General features: G+C 40.3%; 4 protein-coding genes across 4 annotated transcripts; 2 read left to right on the top strand and 2 right to left on the bottom strand.

The window, feature by feature from the left end:
- Positions 1-1,432: 1,432 nt before the first annotated feature.
- chrnb4 (cholinergic receptor, nicotinic, beta 4 (neuronal)) lies at positions 1,433-5,118 on the top strand. The gene is made up of 6 exons (XM_077712846.1): positions 1,433-1,496; positions 2,829-2,974; positions 3,063-3,107; positions 3,240-3,349; positions 3,497-4,526; positions 4,854-5,118. Exons 1-6 carry the CDS (start codon positions 1,448-1,450, stop codon positions 5,019-5,021), a joined length of 1,548 nt encoding a protein of 515 aa, XP_077568972.1. The 5' UTR covers positions 1,433-1,447; the 3' UTR covers positions 5,022-5,118.
- A 2,213-nt stretch (positions 5,119-7,331) lies between these two features.
- Positions 7,332-12,604, top strand: chrna3 (cholinergic receptor, nicotinic, alpha 3). Its single transcript, XM_077712865.1, has 6 exons — positions 7,332-7,451; positions 7,843-7,982; positions 8,820-8,864; positions 9,583-9,692; positions 9,797-10,943; positions 11,638-12,604. Exons 1-6 carry the CDS (start codon positions 7,388-7,390, stop codon positions 11,764-11,766), a joined length of 1,635 nt encoding a protein of 544 aa, XP_077568991.1. The 5' UTR covers positions 7,332-7,387; the 3' UTR covers positions 11,767-12,604.
- A 168-nt stretch (positions 12,605-12,772) lies between these two features.
- Positions 12,773-14,668, bottom strand: LOC144194025 (UDP-glucuronosyltransferase 2A2-like). The gene is made up of 2 exons (XM_077712779.1): positions 14,565-14,668; positions 12,773-14,481 (listed from the first exon to the last, which is right to left on the bottom strand). Exons 1-2 carry the CDS (start codon positions 14,567-14,569, stop codon positions 12,885-12,887), a joined length of 1,602 nt encoding a protein of 533 aa, XP_077568905.1. The 5' UTR covers positions 14,570-14,668; the 3' UTR covers positions 12,773-12,884.
- A 485-nt stretch (positions 14,669-15,153) lies between these two features.
- chrna5 (cholinergic receptor, nicotinic, alpha 5) lies at positions 15,154-19,477 on the bottom strand. Its single transcript, XM_077712780.1, has 8 exons — positions 19,386-19,477; positions 19,164-19,299; positions 17,759-17,910; positions 17,641-17,685; positions 17,435-17,544; positions 17,131-17,308; positions 15,982-16,674; positions 15,154-15,315 (listed from the first exon to the last, which is right to left on the bottom strand). Exons 2-8 carry the CDS (start codon positions 19,261-19,263, stop codon positions 15,157-15,159), a joined length of 1,437 nt encoding a protein of 478 aa, XP_077568906.1. The 5' UTR covers positions 19,264-19,299; positions 19,386-19,477; the 3' UTR covers positions 15,154-15,156.
- Between the last annotated feature and the right edge of the window lie 366 nt (positions 19,478-19,843).

Genomic DNA, 19,843 nt, shown 5'->3' with positions numbered 1-19,843 from the left:
AGAATTCTTCCTCCGAGTGCGAGCTCTCTTCAATGCGTTCCTGCATTCCGAAAACAGGCACGGTAGGTTAATTGGTCACTGGAGCCTATCCAGCTGACATTGAGTGAAGGCAACCTTCATGAAGGGTTTGTCGTTAGTCAATCACAAAGCACATAATAGAGATTGACGAGAAGTAACACTAGATGGCCTGGTGGGCGAGTGGTTAACACAGTTCACTGTGTTGAGATTGCATGTTCTCTGGGTACTCTGGTTTCCTTCCGCATACCAAAAACATGCATGGTAGGCGATTCAGAATCTGAATAAATGAAAACAAGAAGTTATACTCACATTTACACTGTCACTCAATGGAAATTGAAGCCACAAAAACTTGTACAAAAGTCAGTTAAATGTGTAGTGCTACTGCACTACAACATAGAAAATGAATTTGAAATAGATTACTGTTAAAATAGATGTCAAATGAAGTATAGTAAAAATATGAAACACTATTTTTAATTACAGGTTATTCACAATATTACATCATTGAAGCACTTTTACAAGAGTTGTTTTAAAGCTATATATATATATATATATATATATATATATATATATATATATATATATATATATATATATATATATATATATATATATATATATATATATATATATATATATATATATATATATATATATATATATATATATATATATATATATATATATATATATATATATATATATATATATATATATATATATATATATATATATATATATATATATATATATATATAAATATATATATAGTATTTTTTAATATAAATATTTTTAAACACAAAACATCTTATCAAAATGCTGAATTCATCTTTATCAAACCTTGAAGACAATTAGTAGAATGAAATAGGAAATGATCAGGTTCACTTTACAATAAAATTAGTGAGTGGTCTCTAATGAAATACCCTACCAAAACTCCTTTTTGGTTAAAAAAAAAGTTATTAAAATAATGTCTTGGGCTGCATAGCGAAGACCTACACGCACGATGAAGTTGTACTTAGTTAAGAAATGCCACTAAATAGTGTGTGTGCACTACGTAGAATGGGCTCCCCAGTCTAAATTGAAGCTGGGCAGGTCTTGGAGGCTCACAATCCGAATGAGACGCCTCAAGAGCGGACACGCTGACTGCAGCGAGAGCCCCCCTCCTGGATGGACTGATAAATGATCACACATTGAAGTATATACTTGGAATCTTTTTACAAGATATTTTTGTCTTCTGTTAGTCTAGAACGCCTTCCTTTCTCACACTTTTTGGGCTGACCACTTTTTATTTTTTTATTTTTTTTATACCGATATGAACTCGATGCTGGCTCCGTACCGGGGCGCGCCGACCCGACTGCGGCTTAGCCGTCAAAAGTAGCGCTCCACTGGGGCTTCACCGGCTCACTCGTCCCGCTGAGCTCATGGTGCAAAAATGACACCAACTGTCACTATCGTCGCTTGCCTCCTCTCTTTATTCCAAGGTAAGAAAAACAAATCATTGCAATAGTTCTTTGTGTAGTGACTAATGTTACATCGCTTACAAAATAATACCTTTAGTATAATAGTAACTTGTACAAGAGTTTAACTGTGCAATGTTCTGTTTACTATCCTGATGACCAAAATGGTCTATAGAAATGAAAATCTCAATATATATGTTTTCATTCCAGTTTTCCCAACCTTTACTAAGCTGAGGCACATGTTTTACAATAATAGTAATGATAAGAGATGCCAAAAAAGTCACAAAAAGTGGATAAAGGTGAATTATTCTTTTGCCATATTATGAGTATAAACATAAAATATTTTCATATTAATTAAGTGAAAAGGCATATACTGCTAAATTGAGTCCCTGAATTAGAAATTAAGGGAAAACATTAGTGACACTTATCATCACTGTTTTTGGAACTTTTTGAGTAAAATGATGAATACGAAGCAAGAAAAAATTAGTACATTTATGTGAAAGTTGATTACTGTTAATATACATCCATAATCTTTGCTGTTAATCCCCATGAGTGTCACAAGGGTGCTGGAGCATATGGTCAGAAGGCTGGATAGAAATCTAGTTGCAAATAAATTGCAGGCCACAAATAGGAAAACAACTATTAACACTTAAAATCCCAACTATGGACAATTTAGCGTGTTTAATCAACCTACCTACCGACCTTTAGCGTGACCTTTTCATGTATACATGGGTGCAAGCCAACAAGTTATTAACACGCCTGACCACACTTTCCATCAAACCTATAAAATGTACCCCCCAAAAAATGACACAATAAATATTCACAGCGGGTAAAATTGCAAGTTTGGGAGGGTTTTGCCCATCACCTTGTTTGACAGACACCCCCTGAGGTCTTTGACAACACCATCTGCTAACCAAAGCAGCGGGGTTGGTAGTGGGAGGTGCAGAGTCATGGTGGGCGTCACAGCTAGAATCAGAAGGTTCAGATGCCGTAGCATGCATGAGGCCATTAGACAGACGGCGATGTTTGGCCCGCTAATGACTTGTCTTAACAACAAGAAAGCCATTATAAACTTTGCGAGCGGAACAACATTGGGATCGTTGGTGCGTCAAGCCATATTTTCCATCCCAAAGGGCACACTTGACAACTTCCTCAAGTTCTCCATAGTAGCAAATCTACTTGAACAGGAGCCTCCAATTAAAAAGCTTGTCAGTGAATAAATGAATAGGCAACAGGCATAATTCATATCGGGTTGAGAAAAACACTTTGGTAAACTACACAGTGCACGTATGGATGTAAAGTAAACATTCTACATACAACGGCAATACACATATGATCGATGTTAAACCATTTTAGGTTGCAGTGGTGCCGATTCAGAGGAACGCCTCATCAACTGGCTGCTTGGCAAGCATCGATACAATCCGCTGATTCGGCCGGCGATAAACAGGACTGAGAGGGTCACAGTGAAGCTTCAAGTGTCCTTGGCGCAGCTCATCAGCGTAGTACGTAGTGCTTGGATGATATTGTGTAACTTGCAAATAAGCAGAATCTGTTCATGTCTTTGTTGTGTTTCTCTGTTACCATTTCTAGAATGAAAGGGATCAGATCATGACGACAAATGTATGGCTCACTCAGGTAAACACAAGGCAAATCTATAATTAATCCATGTCCATTCATACCCTTTGAAAGGGAGCCTGCTGTTTCTACACAATATTCTTCTTATTAACTGATAATTGGCAGGATTGACTTACTCCTTATCCATTGCAGCACTGGGTGGATTACAGGTTATCGTGGAACCCCGCCACATATGAAGGAATTGACAAACTGCGTATTCCTTCCAGACACGTCTGGCTGCCTGATATCGTCCTCTATAACAAGTTAGTAGCACGCAAATTAGCCTGAGTCTTAATTTTTTTGTTTATCAACTGCCATATGTAGCTTTGTTGTCGCTGAACCTTCCAAATAATATCAGTCACAATTCTGAAATGGAATCTAGATTTGGTTATTTCTTTGTCTTCCTACAGTGCTGATGGAACCTACGAGGTCACAGTATTCACCAATGTCATTGTGCTCTCCAATGGCAGCATTAACTGGCTCCCCCCCGCCATCTACAAGAGCGCTTGCAAGATCGAGGTCAAGCATTTCCCCTTTGACCAACAAAACTGCACCCTAAAGTTTCGCTCATGGACCTACGACCATACTGAGATTGACCTGATTTTGAAAACAGAGGTGGCTAGCATGGATGACTTCACACCCAGCGGCGAGTGGGACATCCTGGCGCTCCCCGGCCGGCGGACGGTCAACCCACTGGACGCCACTTACGTAGACGTCACGTATGACTTCATCATAAAAAGAAAGCCTCTTTTCTACACTATCAACTTGATCATTCCGTGTGTACTGATTACTTCCCTGGCTATCCTGGTCTTCTACCTGCCTTCGGACTGCGGCGAGAAAATGACCCTGTGCATTTCTGTCCTGTTGGCCCTCACGGTTTTCCTGCTCCTGATCTCCAAGATTGTGCCGCCAACTTCCCTGGATGTGCCGCTGATCGGCAAGTACCTAATGTTCACCATGGTTCTGGTGACCTTCTCCATCATCACGAGTGTGTGCGTACTCAATGTCCACCACCGCTCCCCGAGCACTCACACCATGCCCTCGTGGGTCAAGATCGTTTTCTTGGTCAAACTGCCTGCCTTGTTGTTTATGAGACGCCCTAACGATAAAGGCATGCGTCAGAAAATGCAACAAGGGCGGTACTTTCGATCGGAACGGACAATTCTGGGCTGGAACTCAAAAGATGGGTGTCCCAAGATTAATTCCTTGCTGCCTTCAGACTTCTGCACTCCTGGACTAAGTACAATTCCTCCTCTGGGTTTGAAGCGCTCAAAGAGAAAAGTTGATCTGCAATCCACAGACTTCCTTCCTGGTGCGTTTACTTGCCCGCAGGACCTCCGCTCTAGAAGCAATTCGGACTTAGGTACTGAGATCCACGAGGCAGTGAATGGGGTGCGCTATGTTGCGGAGCACATGATGGCGGATGATGATGATCAAAGTGTATGTATGAGGCTTTCAGTCATTGTGTTTCTCTCATAAAATGTCCTGAATTACCTGAGCTGTCTCATATGTGTCACGGAAAATATGTGTAACATCTTAAAGCTTTCGGGTTGACAAAACATCGACTCTGGTGCGCTACACCATAAAATCGTAATGAACAAAACATTGCCATTGAGCAACAGCCAAATATAGGATAGAAGAAGGGACAACAGCGTTTATGACTGTGATGATCAGTCTGTGTGATTTTCTGTTTTTAGACAACTGGTATGAAATCCATCTCAAAATCCAACACTTACCCCTTAGATGGCTTCTTCTTTATGCTTACAGGTCATAGAAGACTGGAAGTACGTGGCCATGGTGGTAGATCGCATGTTCCTGTGGATCTTTGTCATCGTGTGCGTGGTGGGAACGTTGGGTCTATTCCTCCAACCTCTTTTCCAGACTCATGTGGTTCAGCATCACCAGAAACCCACCTCTGAGATGCCTCGCATTTGATCAGCATTTTGTTTAAACATCTCTGCTTAGAAGGCAAATCTGCAGGGCAACATATATTAAGTATTACTCTGCACTGTTCACCTAATTTGATTAATATTGTGAGGTAACATTATATCAATGTCTTTGTACAAATAAATACTTCAACTAAACTAATACCAGCCTAAGTTTTTGAGTTATGTGTTTCGGTTCAATCGTGGTGTGATGGTTTGATTCTTTTATGCAAAACAATGCTAAACAATTTCTTTTCAGTTTCTCCATTAGCAACCATTGACAGTGCTACAAGTCGGTTCCTTTATAAAAGTTTAGAGCCGTCAATGTGTTTTTAAAATACTACATAATTCATTTAACTGTGACAACACATACCTAAGCTGAAAGTGAATGAACTTTTTGATCTTAGTGTTTCAAAACTAGCTTTTTAGTGAGTACTCCATTTTAAGTCGAGAAGCCGCCAAAAATTTAACTGGGCAATAACCTCGAAAGAATGGATAAAATCAATTTATCTTTAAGCCCAATTCAAAAGTGATCTTTTAACACAGCTATAGTCTTCTTGTTCCAATACTGCATCCAAACACATTCACTGCTCATTAAACGATGCTGAGTGGGCTCATTAAGAGATTTTGCAGACTGGCATCCATTTTGCTAAAACCCCATCAGGAGATAGCCATCAGCCTCCATGTTAACTACTTCCTCCTCTAATTTTTATTTTCCTCGTTAGCTGCTATGGTGCGAAGCATTTTATTAAACACTTTAATAGACAGTGACTTTTAGATTAGCTTTTTAAAAATAAGTATACGTACAATGATCTGTATCTTCCCTATGTGCTCTCAAAGCATTTATGGGATGGAGCAATATGTTTTAAAGGGTCAGCAGCGTAAGGCAGCTCCCTGTTTTATGTCAGTGGACACCTCTAAATTTATTTAACTGACTGCTCGTTCGTCTCACTGAAGGACACGGTGGAAAATCATTCTGGCAGGAGGAAAAGTGAAGCATTAGTTCAGGAAAACAAGATGAAGAAAAGCACAATAACAGACATATTCTTTTGAAAGAACGCTCACAAAACGTTGACAGGGTACATTTAAAATCACATTGCTTTCATTGTCCTTTTCTCATCTGTTTTTATGTGCTGCTGGCTATTAGCTTTTTACTTTTTTTTTTAACGTTGGGTTTTAATATGAAGTCCTGCAAGTGTGTTTTGTGCAAAAAACACAGATGTGTCAAATTCAAGGACGGTGGGAAAGATTTAGTTTGGCCTGTGGAAGAAAACAAATTGGTTTTACTATACTGTTCAAGCCAAAATATATATTTTTTCCAGGTTGTAACCTTTGTGTACATTGCCTTTTCTTGTGACCGGACATTTGGTGACTGGTCTTTTGGTCGCCGGTCTTTTGGTCGCCGGTCTTTTGGTCGCCGGTCTTTTGGTCGCCTGTCTTTTGGTCCCTTTTGGTCGCCGGTCAAATGTACTTAGTTATTAAACATTACTTAGATATTAAACTCTCTCTCTCAGATATTAAATTCTCTCATGAATATAATTTTGAGAGCTGGTTTCAGTAGTAAACTCTCTGTCACCATTTGACCCGGCGACCAAAATACCGGCCACCAAAAGACGGGCGACCAAACGTCCAAGCACCCATTTTATTTTTAATAATAGTTTTTAATAATACGACTAGGTTGTTATCTGAAAATAATTTTAGTTCATTTTAGTTTACTTTTTTTAGGCAATTTCTTCAAATATTGACTTCAGCTCCAGTAGAACCTGTGCAATTTAAATTCATTCATTTAAAAAAAAAAAAAAAATTTAAAATATTTGTATAACGATATATAGTGGTGCTCTGTTAAAAATGCATTAACACTGAAGTCAATGGGAGAGATAAGGTTATACTGTAGTCTACAGTACAGCCCTCTCAGGCATATACCATGATCCCTACATCTGCAATTTACAAAAAAAATAGTATTCTAATTACATCATGTATCAATTAATTTTAAAAAACTATCCCAGTCGACCTTAGCCGAACGGTGTACTACATCTTAACGTGGTTACTGATCCGTACTACCAGAATCATTGAAGTGAAAGACAAATTCATTCAATTGTCCAGGTGAAATGAAAAGCTTATCATTTCTGTAAAAAAAATACACGGACGGTGACTTTGCATGTTAATAAAAGTCAATACTGACTTTTCTATCTATGATTGAATCCAATCAGCTTGCCATAGGTTGCCGTGGTGATCAAGCTCCTGACAGAGGTTGGCTCAGAAGTGCCTCCCTCTCTTGTGCTCGCTCCCCTTTCCTCTCAGCATCCTTTCACTCTTTGTCTTCTTCACTTTTTCCAAGCCCGGAGCCCCCACACTCTACGCCCAGCAGCAGACAAAATGAAAGGCAGTTTTTTCTATCCTTTTATAGCCACCTGTTCCTTCTTTTTGTTGCATCTACAAGGTGAGTTAAAGCACTTCTGTCAATTATCCTGTGACTTCACAAGTTATGAGGCACGTGAGTTAAATATGGGTGGGACGGAATTGAAAATCGGAATGTATTTGCTTGTAACTGAAGATCGCACTCTTTTTCCAATAATGTAATACTGCCTTTTTTCAATCATATTCCCAAAAATCATTAAAAAATCAATTTGAAAGTTGCCTTTCAGAACTCTACTTTAAAAAACAACCACATGAAAACTGTTTCTCTTTTTTAGAAAATTGATGATTACTATGTATTTCATTTTTCTTTCATATCATGTAATGAATATTGTTTTTTAGGTCATTTTGAGTGGCATATTACACACAACATTTCCAGATGAATTGATAGATTTATCCATTGATATTTCTGTCAGGAGGAGCATGTTCAGAGGGCGAGCACAAGCTCTTCTCCGTCATCTTCTCCAAGTACAACCAGTTTATCCGACCAGTTGAAAATGTGTCTGAGCCAGTCATTGTTCAGTTTGAGGTGTCCATGTCTCAGCTGGTCAAAGTGGTGAGTAGTTTGTCCACCTAAACTGTATGTCTGTACCCACACACAAATTTTAACCCAAAGATGAACACAGCACGAGGCAGGGAGACAATTTTGTCATCGAACTGCGTATTGATCTGAAAAAGACAGATGGTGGTGAAAAGATAGTCAGGAAAAGGGTTGGGATGTCAGTGCTGGATTACCCAAGTCATTTTTAACCAAGTGAAGTATGTCTATGAACAAACATTGGACTTTTAAAGGGTGTAGAGCAAGGGTGTCAGACTCGGGTTGGTTTGCGGGTCACTTTAACGTCAACTTGATTTTACGTGGGCCGGACTGGCCGGATTTTTTTAACTAAAAACTGAAAAAATATATGAAAAAATTACAATTATTGATTTAAAAGGGGGGAAATCAGGAACTTTAACATACATCTATAGTCTTCATTTTAATTCGATCCTAAAATAGAAAGTTGGCACTCATGATTTACTTTCCCGGGCCACACAAAATGATGTAGCGGGCCAGATTTGGCCCCCGGGCCGCCACTTTGACACATGTGGTGTATTGTTTTAAAAACTCGTGCAGTTGAGATGCGAGATGCATTACGTCAAGGTGTTTCCTTGGATTAACTATACGTACTATTTTCCTACGTAGAGGGAGCTTTGGTACCCTATTGTGACACGTAATTTAAAATTCAGTCCCCAAAATGAAATGAGTTATTTTTCAAAAAGAAATAAGGAGAGCATTTATAGAAATGTGCAAATAGGTCAAATTTGTGGAACAATGAAATGCAACTGTTTGGGAACGTCAAGGGATGTTTTTTGCAAGTTAGCCTTGTCCTTAAATACCTTCTGATCCTCTTAGGATGAAGTCAACCAAATCATGGAGACCAACTTGTGGCTGCGACATGTAAGTCATGATCATAACAGTTTAATGACTCTATTGTGAAAAGTATTTGCATCTATTTCAATTCTATTTCCATATATAATGTAACTTTTGATCAGTATAATCATTAAGAGCACATTTTCAAATGGATTAAATTTAGCGCAAAGGATAAACTGCCCTAAAACACTTTATAGACTCACTTAAATAAATAAGAACTTTAATTTTCATTTATTTAGGAAATGGAATTGAAATTTAATTGACTGGAATTTAACTGTTTTTTTTTATTGTCGTCTTAAGGCTATCACAAGAACTGCCGATAGCTAAAAGGGCCTTTAAGCAAAATTTCCTTTCTTTGGTGCAATGTGAATAACTTTTTTTCCCCCCTCATGTTCCTATAGGCAGGGGATGTGTTTAAAATCAAAGCGTGTGAATTATATGTCGTTCCGTTTCATGTTCAACGGTGCGATTTATGCCTTCTTTCCTTATTAACTTTTATCATGTGCCAGGCACTAAAATCTTAATGTTTCTATCGACCACTGAGGCAACAATTGGACGTGATTTGTCACCTGTTCAGAATGTAAATTTCCATAAAAAGTACATTTGCATGCACCATAGAATAACTCCTTATACCTTATACACTCTGATAAGTCCTGTTAGTATTATTATCCTAAATGTATGTGACTATTTGCTGTTTATTATAAGTATTGAAAGTGATGTAATTTGTAATGACGGATTGTTTCAGATCTGGAATGACTACAAACTCAAGTGGAATCCCAAAGAATTTGGAGGCGTTGAGTTTATAAGGGTCCCGTCAAATAGGATATGGAAGCCTGATATTGTACTGTACAATAAGTGAGTGTTTTTCCTCGCCTATTTGGTGAAAAAAAACAACAACTGGGAAACCGCATTTTGCATAGGTTCACTTTTTGAATAAGAACTTAAATTCTGTACCACAGCGCAGTTGGAGACTTCCAGGTGGACGACAAGACCAAGGCTCTGCTTCGATACAACGGCGAAGTCACCTGGATTCCTCCTGCTATCTTCAAGAGCTCGTGTAAGATCGACGTCACCTACTTCCCCTTTGACTACCAGAACTGCACCATGAAGTTCGGCTCGTGGACCTACGACAAGGCCAAGATTGACCTGGTCCTGATCGGCTCCACCATCAACCTCAAGGATTTCTGGGAAAGCGGCGAATGGATGATCATTGACGCCCCCGGCTACAAACACGACATCAAATACAACTGTTGCGAGGAGATCTACACCGACATCACATACTCCCTGTACATCCGCCGTCTGCCGCTCTTCTACACCGTCAACATGATCATCCCATGCTTGCTTATCTCCTTCCTCACCGTGCTGGTCTTCTACCTACCTTCCGATTGCGGCGAGAAGGTCACGTTGTGCATCTCTGTACTGCTCTCCCTGACCGTCTTCCTCCTGGTCATAACAGAGACCATTCCCTCCACGTCATTGGTCATCCCGCTGATTGGCGAGTACCTGCTTTTCACCATGATTTTCGTCACCCTGTCCATCGTCATCACCGTCTTTGTGTTGAATGTCCACTACCGCACGCCCAAGACGCACACCATGCCACGGTGGGTGCGTGGCATTTTCCTAGGCCTTCTGCCCAAAGTCATGTTCATGACCCGACCAGGGAGGTCGATGGAGAAGACGAGCGAGGCCGTTCGGATGATCCGTTCCAGACCATGCGACCTTCATGTGTCCCATCACGAGACTCGGGCTCTGGCATCCGGCCTGACCGACCGCCACCGGCTCCCCAATTCCACTGAGCTCTCCAATCTCAACAATTTGAACACGAGCGAGTTGTCGGGTTCGCTGTGCTGCGAGGGACGTTGCGACGATTGCTGGCACCGCAGAACTGGAAAACTCCCGGCGGACTCTGGAGGAGGTGCGGGCTTGGGGAACCTGAGGGCCCTGAATGCAAGTGGCGTGACCAGTCCGGGTAGCCAGTGCTCCAGTTCAGAGTCTTTGGATGTGGGGGTACTGACCATGCTGCCGTTCTCCCCTGAGATCAAGGAGGCTATCGAGAGTGTCAAATACATCGCAGAAAACATGAGAATGCAGAATGAGGCAAAGGAGGTGAGATATGATTAATGTGAGTGTTGTTTTTTTTCTGTTCTCTGCCCCGTGACCCACATTCCCATCTCGGCAGTCGGGCGTGCTGACTAACGAGCTACCGAAGACTAGTTGGAATGGAAGGTTAAGAAAGCCTCGTACATGAGAATTTATCATATCAAAGTTGTGTCAATTTTTTGCTACCACAACTTTTTCTGATATCATTCAAGTTCAGTGATTAAACTGCACGTGTCAAAACGGCGGCCCGAGTGCCAACTCTGGCCCGCTGGATCATTTTGTGTGGCCCGGGAACGTAAATGATGAGTGCCGACTTTCTGTTTTAGGATCAAATTCACATGAAGAGTATAGATGTATACTAAATTTCCCTTTTAAATTAATAATTGTAATTCTTTAATCATTCTTTTCTATGTTTTGAGTTCAAAATTCATTTTGTAACATCTAAAAATATATAAAAAAAGATAGAATTAACATTGTTTTAGATCTATAAAAAATGAATATTCAGGGCTTTTAATCCAGTTCTTTTAATCCATTTATAGATTGACATTTTTGAGCTCGGTGATTGTAAAATGGTTGAATTTTGTAGGACAAAGAATCAAAATGAGTGTTAGATATGGCTGACTGTCTGGCCATAGAATCTTTCTTTACAATGTCTACCTTGCTTTCATTCTCTGCTTTGTCCTTGTTGCTTTCCTCTCAGGTTCAGGACGATTGGAAATATGTCGCCATGGTGATCGACCGCATCTTCCTATGGGTGTTTGTCCTGGTGTGCATCCTGGGAACCGCCGGTCTTTTCCTCCAGCCACTTCTAGTTGGGGAAGACATATGAATACATGTTTTCTCTTGTTAGTATTTTTATATTAATTAAGACTGTCAGAAAATGTAGTTTTAAGACCTTAAAACAGTCATTGAAAATGTGAAACACAAAAAAGTGATAAAAGTGCGGCACCTACCGGTCATATAGGGCAACAAAAAAAGCGGCATGCTATTTTTTGTAGCCCTATATTTTATGTGGATAAGACTCTAAATTGGAAAAGTGGTTAGCACGTCGCCCTTACACTTCTGGGGTCGAGGGGTCGATCCCGGGAGGATACTTTGGTTTCCTCTATGGCTCCAGCACCCCCGTGACCTTTGTAATGATAAACAGTAGGGAAAATGAATGGACATCCCTAGTCAGATGACTTTAGAAGCACTAAACTCTACTAAAATCACTCGACGTGGAAGATATCAGACTTAAGATGCTTGCCAGTAAAAAAAATAAAAAATTGGAGTCTGCACTGTAAACAGTAGTTAAATGTGAATGCATTCAACATATGCAACTTTGAAGTGATTATTTTGCCTCATTTTAGTGTGGGAAGTGTGGATTCCATTACCACTCGGTGGTTTGTGAGTCTCAATGTGTGCAGTCCGCCTTTTGGCAAGGTCCGCTGGAATGAGCTTCAGCACCCCTGACTAGGATAAGCCATGTTGAAAATGAATGAAACCCAACATATTCTGGTTTCAGTACCAGCAAGGCCAAAATAACCAAAACACAACAAATCCTGTTGGAACCTCTGGTTCTGTGATTGGCCAAGGAGATAGCTAAGGATTTTTTTTTTTTTGGTCTAACTACATTCCTGACAGGTCTCTCCTTGGACAGGCAGGTATTCACAAGGTCTGGGGTTGCAGGAACCATGAACACGTCAGCTGCCATAAACATACATGATGAAATGGGAAGGATGGCATCCAATGGTCACGTTTCAGTGGGAAGAAATACTAAGGAGTGTGACTGCTCCTATCAAAGTCAAATAAAAAGCTCCTTAAAAAAATTGAGAAAATACACAACATGACTGCCATCATTGTGAAGAAACAAGTATTTTATTGACTCATTATTATTTTGTCTTTTGCAGTATATAGAAAGAGGTCACTCATTGTACATATTGTAACATTTGAAACAATACAACTTCTCTAGTCACGTTTCAATTTCCTCTTACAAGTTGAGCACAACAATCTGATCATCATAAAAACTGTTAACAACAAAACCGTCACGACTCCAGATAGGGAAATATATACATCCAATGAGTGGTAGACATACCAGGGCATTTTGTAGGGCTCGGTCCTGGGCTGAGGCGCACCCTTGCGCCGCACGACAGACTCAGTCCCGAATGCTGCAATGTCTAATGGAGGGATGAGTTGGTCTTTGTGACGCTCGGAGAGCCCCTGAATGTTCTTCCTGTAGGAAGGCTCGGTAAGAACTTCCTGGAGGGCCTTCAGGAAGTTATTATCTTTGTCAACTGATGACAATGTGACTATCACGCCCGCTCCTCTCTCCGTAAGACGCACCAGGTTGTCGTACTGGTCGAAAAACAACGGTATTCCAACCACCGGGACGGCGTGGTAAATTGCTTCCATGACGCCGCTCGTTCCACCGTGAGATACGAAGAGTTTCGTCTTCGGGTGGCCAAGCACATCGTTCTGTGGCATCCAGTCCACAAGGAGGGTGTTGTTGCCCAAAGTGGAAGGTTTAGACCCTCTGTAGCTCCAAATGACCTTTTGCGGGAGCTTGGCAAAAGCAGCCGCGATCTCGTCGGCGAGATCTTCTGGGAGTTGGCTCACTATCGTCCCTAGAGACATGACAATGACGCCATGTTCTCCAGAACTCTGGACAAAATCTTCCAGGTGGTCAGGTAGAGTTTCTGCTGGTTTACATTGGAGGCCTCCTATGTATATGATGTTGGGCATGGTGGGGCGACGAAACTCAAAAACAAAATCTGTTCTCATAAGCCACAGTTCCGCCTTCAGGATAAGTTCATCAAATCTTACCTCTGGGCCAAAGAACTGATCGCAGACAGCTTGATATTGCGGTATGAATGAAAACCTATACGGAATATCCCAGGTGACGAAATATATAAGGTTCTTAATCATTTGAAAGTAAGTCATCTTATCAGAAAGTCCAGAGCCAGTCATAGGAACATAAGAAAGAGGAGAAGGCGCCAGGAGCAGATGCGCCTCTTTATTCATCACCCAGCGCACATTATAGACGAAAGGCAGCTGCAGAGCATGAGCCAGCAAGATACCCGCCCCCAATTCCGGGTCAGTGAGAACCAGATCGTACCGACTCTCCCTTAGATGCGCCATTAAATTGTCGTCTTTTAAAATCTCGGTAGCCATTTTGCACATGACTTCGACAGTACGAGACATAGCCTTGAACAAATGAAAGTGCACCTCCAGAAAGGTCATCAAGGAGCTTTCCTGTCTCCCAATGGCAAAAGTCTTCTCCAGTAGGGGTTGGACAAAATCCGAGTCAAACACTTCATTCACGGATACCGTGATGGAGTTGTAGTGTGGCGTGTCGGCCTTGATATACCAGCTGTTAATGGTCCGTATTACATCGATGGTATGACCGCGTGAGTGGAGTGCTTTAATCAGAACCTCCATGTTCAACCAATGGCTGCCCTCGAAGGGTACTACGAGAAACTTATAACAGAAACAAACTCTCCAAATTGACAACCACACAAAGAGTGCCAAGGAGAAATGTTGGTATCCATGCACAGGCATCTTTAATCTGAAGGAGTAAACAACAACAAACTCAGTCAAGTGCATGGCATATAATGCACTTTATTTTTAAGAATGGGATGGCAAACATACCTCATTGTAGCAGCTGAGTTTACACACACACAAACAATTGTGTTCCTTCATTGGACAAAGACGAAAAAATCCCTTTCATAAGAGAGCTACAGCTCTTATATTCCTCCTCCTCCTCTGGAATTTTGAACTTTTGATATGTTTGAGCCAGTTTCACATCTGTTTCTGCTTATTTTTTTATGGCACTTGGAGTTGTAGTGGTATTTCAGGTTGGATTATGTATGGGTTTTTTTGTAGTTGGGACATAATGCTTGACTTTTCTACCCTTTTAAAGGGATTTCAACATTTCCTATTCTTTAATCCTTGAATGGATTGAGGTTAAGTGACTAACAGACATTTTTGTTGCTCAATGATTTTTTGATCATTCCACTATTGTGTTGTTTAGTTTTTACACGTGGTTTAAAATGCTCTCGCACTTCCGTTGTGGGTTTATCCACAGTGTTCATGTTCATACAAATCTGTCATACCACATAGCAGCAATGACATATTTTTTTTAGACATTTTCACAGCATGTTATTTTCCACATTTTCCAAAATCTTAGTTTATCTGGATATTAACCATGGATGTGCCTCACCTCCATGTCTCCAGCTAACCTTCAGAGGTAACTGCCGATATGTTTGGGGACAATTATGCTGGCCCATTTGTAGATGACAGGAATGAAGAGGAGAGCCGAACCCAGGACGGACACAAGCAGGAAAGCCCAAAGAAACATTCGGTCCAGAACTTGGGCAACAAACTTCCATTTCTGTACTACCTTGGGCCCCCAAAAAAGGACACATATCAGATTTAGTTTCATCTAGGAAACAACATTAAAATTTGTCATAAACGTGTAGCTTTTATGTCCCAAAATGTGAAGCCAGATGTCAATTATAATTCTACTTTTATTTGTTGTTATGAAACATTTGAAAAAGTATTTATTTTTTAATATTTTTTGTATTATTATTTATATATATTTTTACATTTTCATATAAAAAAGGCAATCATACATGATTAAATTAATTGTTAATAAAAACCTAATTAACATAAATATAAACAATAATACTCTAATTAAAATCCCCGATAACACGCTATTTTGAGATGTAAGTAGATTTAGAAAATATTTTATGTAAGAAATTCATATTTTAGAAATTAAAATGAATACATATTTTAAATTAATACAGAGAATTATTGCCATGTTTAGGCTATAAAAGTTATTTCAAAATTAAAATATCCACACATAAGTGTTTCTAACCAAATGTAACAAAGAAACAAAATTTCACAATGTATGAATAAATAAAATAATATTTACTCTTACATCATTCTCTACCATCGACCACGATAGACATCCAATTCACTGGGAATTGAATTAAGTAAGAGGAGTCGCAATAGTAAAGACTTTTAGCTTCATGGCAATTTCAAACGTATAAACGACAACACTCACCTCTCTGAGCTCATTTTCTTTCACCACATGCATGGTTATGTAGCGGATAGAATCCAGCGCAGCTTGAATGTTATGCCTGGCGTGCGAAAGGCCCAGCTTGGTCGGAGAAGCCTCCATCGTTCCCAACCCTAGCACCCGTCCCGTCGTGGGCGCTCCTGCCGTGCCGTAGCGGTCCACGTGGCCTCGCATGCAGAGCAGCTTGGGCAGCCGATGCAAGAAGATCTTGCGCACCCACGGCGCCATGCCGTGGTGGGTAGAGGACGAGCGGTGGTGGACGTTAATGGCGAAGACGGTGATGACAATGGAGAGAGTGACGAAGATCATGGTGAAGACCAGGTACTCGCCAATTAGCGGAATGGCCTTGGACGAGGACGGGATGATCTCTTCAATGACCAAGAGGAAGACGGTGAGCGAGACCAGCACCGACGTGCAGAGGGAGATCTTCTCGCCGCAATTGGAGGGCAGGTAGAAGACGAGGACGGTGAGGACGGATAGGCCGATGCAGGGGATGATGAGGAACAGCGTGTAGAAGAGAGGTAGCCGTCGAATGATGAAGAAGTAGGTGATGGTGGGATATGAAGCACCGCTGTCCAACCTCAGACCACGGCTACCCGTGGCCTTCACAATCTCCCACTCGCCATTGTCGAAATAATCTTGCCTGTCCACGTGGAAGTCCTCCAAAAGGACATCGACCTGCAGAATAAAGAGCGCGTAAAAATGGCAACCATTCCCAGGCTAACATTAGTTTTTGGTCATTGAGAAAGTGCAATTACCGTATTTCCCGGACTGTAGATCACACTTTTTTCAGTGTTTGGCGTGGGTGTGCGACTATATTCAAGTGTGACTTATATAGGTGGGCCGCGGGTCATACTTTGGACACCATGGTTTACAGCACTGGTGTCAAAGTGGCGGCCCCGGGGCCAAATCTGGCCCTCCGCATCATTTTGTGTGGCCCGGGAAAGTAAATCACGAGTGTCGACTTTCTGTTTTAGGATCAAATTCAAATGAAGAGTATTGATGTATATTAAATGTTCTGATTTTTCCCTTTTAAATCAATAATTGTCATTTTTTAATCAATTCTTTGTGTTTTTAGAAGATAAAGCAATGTTTTATTTTGCATTTAAACGGGGGTAATCACTTTACATTCACCTGTGAGCCGTCGTAAGTCCACGAGCCAAATTTCATGGAGCAGTTCTGCAGGTCAAATGGGAAGTAGGTGACGTCAATAGTACAAGCAGACTTATAATTAGCCGGTGGCGTCCATGTTATGGTTCCGTCATATCTGACAACCGCCTTGGTGACCGTTCCTTCAAAACGACCATCTGAACTGTAGACCAAAACGTAGGGTTACACATCTATATTTGCATGCCTCATATACACAAAAAAAATCATTCCTTTTTATTCTCCAGCTTTATGTAGTAATCGGTCTATTCTACGGTTTTATTATACCTACTTATCATACAGCACTACATCTGGAAGCCAGAGCCTGTCAGAAGGCACTCGTATGCTGGTAATGCCCAAGTAGTCCTCAGGGTTCCATCTTAGCTTCATATCAGTCCATTCCTGTCAAACAGTCAATATTACTTTGTTTGTCAGACCCATAGACGCTCTGGGCGTGGGAAAAAAAGGATTTACTCATACTTCCTTCTTTCCACTTGCCTGTTTCATCCAAACGTTGGTGGTCATCAACTGGTTCTTCTCGTCCTTGATGGTGAAAACACAACATTGATATTAAAATGAAAGACAAATGGAAAACAAAGACATTTTTAGATCGTACCACATCAACTAGCTGGGAGATGGCCAGTCCAAATTTGACGCATATAGTCTGGTTGAGATATTCCACTGGGCGGACCCATTTCTGATATGTGCCGAAGAGGTATTTGAAGAGTTTGTCTTCGGCTTTTGCACAAGACGTGAGATTAGGAACACCTGAAAATCAAGAGCATTTCATTTGTCATTAAAATCCATCTGTCTTTGTCTTAATGTTTTTCCCCTTGTTGCTACTTCAGTGAGAGGAAGTTATTGTCGTGGATCAACAAGACAGGCCTAAAGCCATCAATTTCGGTCTGAATGATGCGCTTTGTCTTTCAGATTCTATTCATGGCCTGCGGGTCTCGCATTTGTAGCATCTGCTATAGAAGGAGACAAGCGATCCCCAATTAATGAGCGTGTTATCCTCCTATTTATCATTTCTTTTTCAAGATCCACTTCTATTAACGTTATTCCGCCTAAGTGCAATTTTCAAATGGATGCACTTTATTTAAATCATATTGATCTGAATTCATGAAAAAAACAAAACAAAAACGTAAATCAACTGATTATACTGTAACACTGATTCAGCCAGTGAAATGCATGATTTGAAATATGAGAGAAAACTGTGTGGAGAAATAAATTAAATAACATTAAATAAGAAAATCTGAATTTTGTACATGTGGATCAATGTTGGGATAGGCTGGAAATGGAGACTCATATGTTCAGAAATATATTCCTAGTGCAATATGTTTAACCTTTTATAGGGCAATTGACTAGTGGTAATTAAAATAAACCACAATAGTTCAATATTGTAGGCCAGAATATTTCATTTGGTAAGCAAATGTGGCCGATATGAGCCAAAATCTCGTGTCCACATACAATCAGATAACAACTATAATAGAGGGTTTAATTTGTGGTTCTTCTTCATAGTGAAGACACTACTTTTCTATTATTAGTTGACAGATCACAGTGGGATTTGGTAAATATATTCTCAGGTGTATGTGAGTTGATCTTTGGAGCTTGATTTTTATTTATTTTCTGTCTCAAGGTTGATTAATTAATCAATTGCCGTTGTATTGTGGCTTTTATATTTGGGCGAGCTGAACTGTTGTAGTTCATTTTTATTATTCTTAGATTAATAATCCAATAATCTTAAAGCTATATTATTTTCACATGAAAAATCATAATTGTGACATATTTAATAAAGATTACTGGTGCCAACTTTGGGACCTATTTACAATGAACACAACATTTACAATCATTTTAACAATTACATGCTGTTTTTTTTATATTAACGGAGGTTTCAGTCCCTCTCAATGCAAAGATATGTAATAACATCAATATGGGGCTTCTTTTGGGTCCTGATATTGTTGGGTTATCTGACATGGGGTTTTTTATGGGGGTATTAAAAGCGTCGGCCGGCAACTTACGTAGTGAGTGGCACAGGTGGCAACAGGGCAGCAGCAGCAGCGGCAACAGTAGCAGCAATGCGAGAGAGGAGGCAGCCGCCCCCCCTGCTCTCGGCAGCATCTCAGAGGAGGCGCCCGGCCATTGTTTTCCTGGAAGCTGCATTAAGGGTTGCATTTACATCAGAAAAAAACAACAGAAAACTTCATTATGGCAAAATAAAAGCAGTATGAATGGATGTACACCTGTCACCGAGTGGCGTCAGGAAATAGAGTAGCGATGATGCTCACTGCCTCTCTCTCCTCTTCGTTCCTTCTTCGTTTTCGCATCTGGGAAGCACTACCCCTTTAAATCCCAACAGACACACACACTCATCTTTGGTTCCTTGCAGTTGTTGAGGTCACTTAATTATTGTCTTGACACAACCAAACTCCTCCCTGTAGTAACATAAAATAACAATTTCCCCAATTTGAAGCACACCTTGATCAGACGTATGTTTGAAAAGATAATACTCCATCTTAAGATGTGAAAATATTTATTATATTGACAGTGATCTAAATGGTGGCTAAGGTTATTTTTAATACATATTTTTGGAACCAGATTTGTTATATTTTTGGTTTTGTTTTTCCTATAGGGTTTAGTTTTCATGCAATTGGCATTTTTTTGTTTTATATTGTTATCATTATTTTGACCCAAAACCTAC

This window comes from Stigmatopora nigra, chromosome 3 (assembly GCF_051989575.1).
Source record: "Stigmatopora nigra isolate UIUO_SnigA chromosome 3, RoL_Snig_1.1, whole genome shotgun sequence".
NCBI lineage: Eukaryota > Metazoa > Chordata > Actinopteri > Syngnathiformes > Syngnathidae > Stigmatopora > Stigmatopora nigra.
The sequence above is the reverse complement of the archived record's forward strand: the minus strand, read 5'-3'. Positions and strand labels throughout refer to the sequence as shown.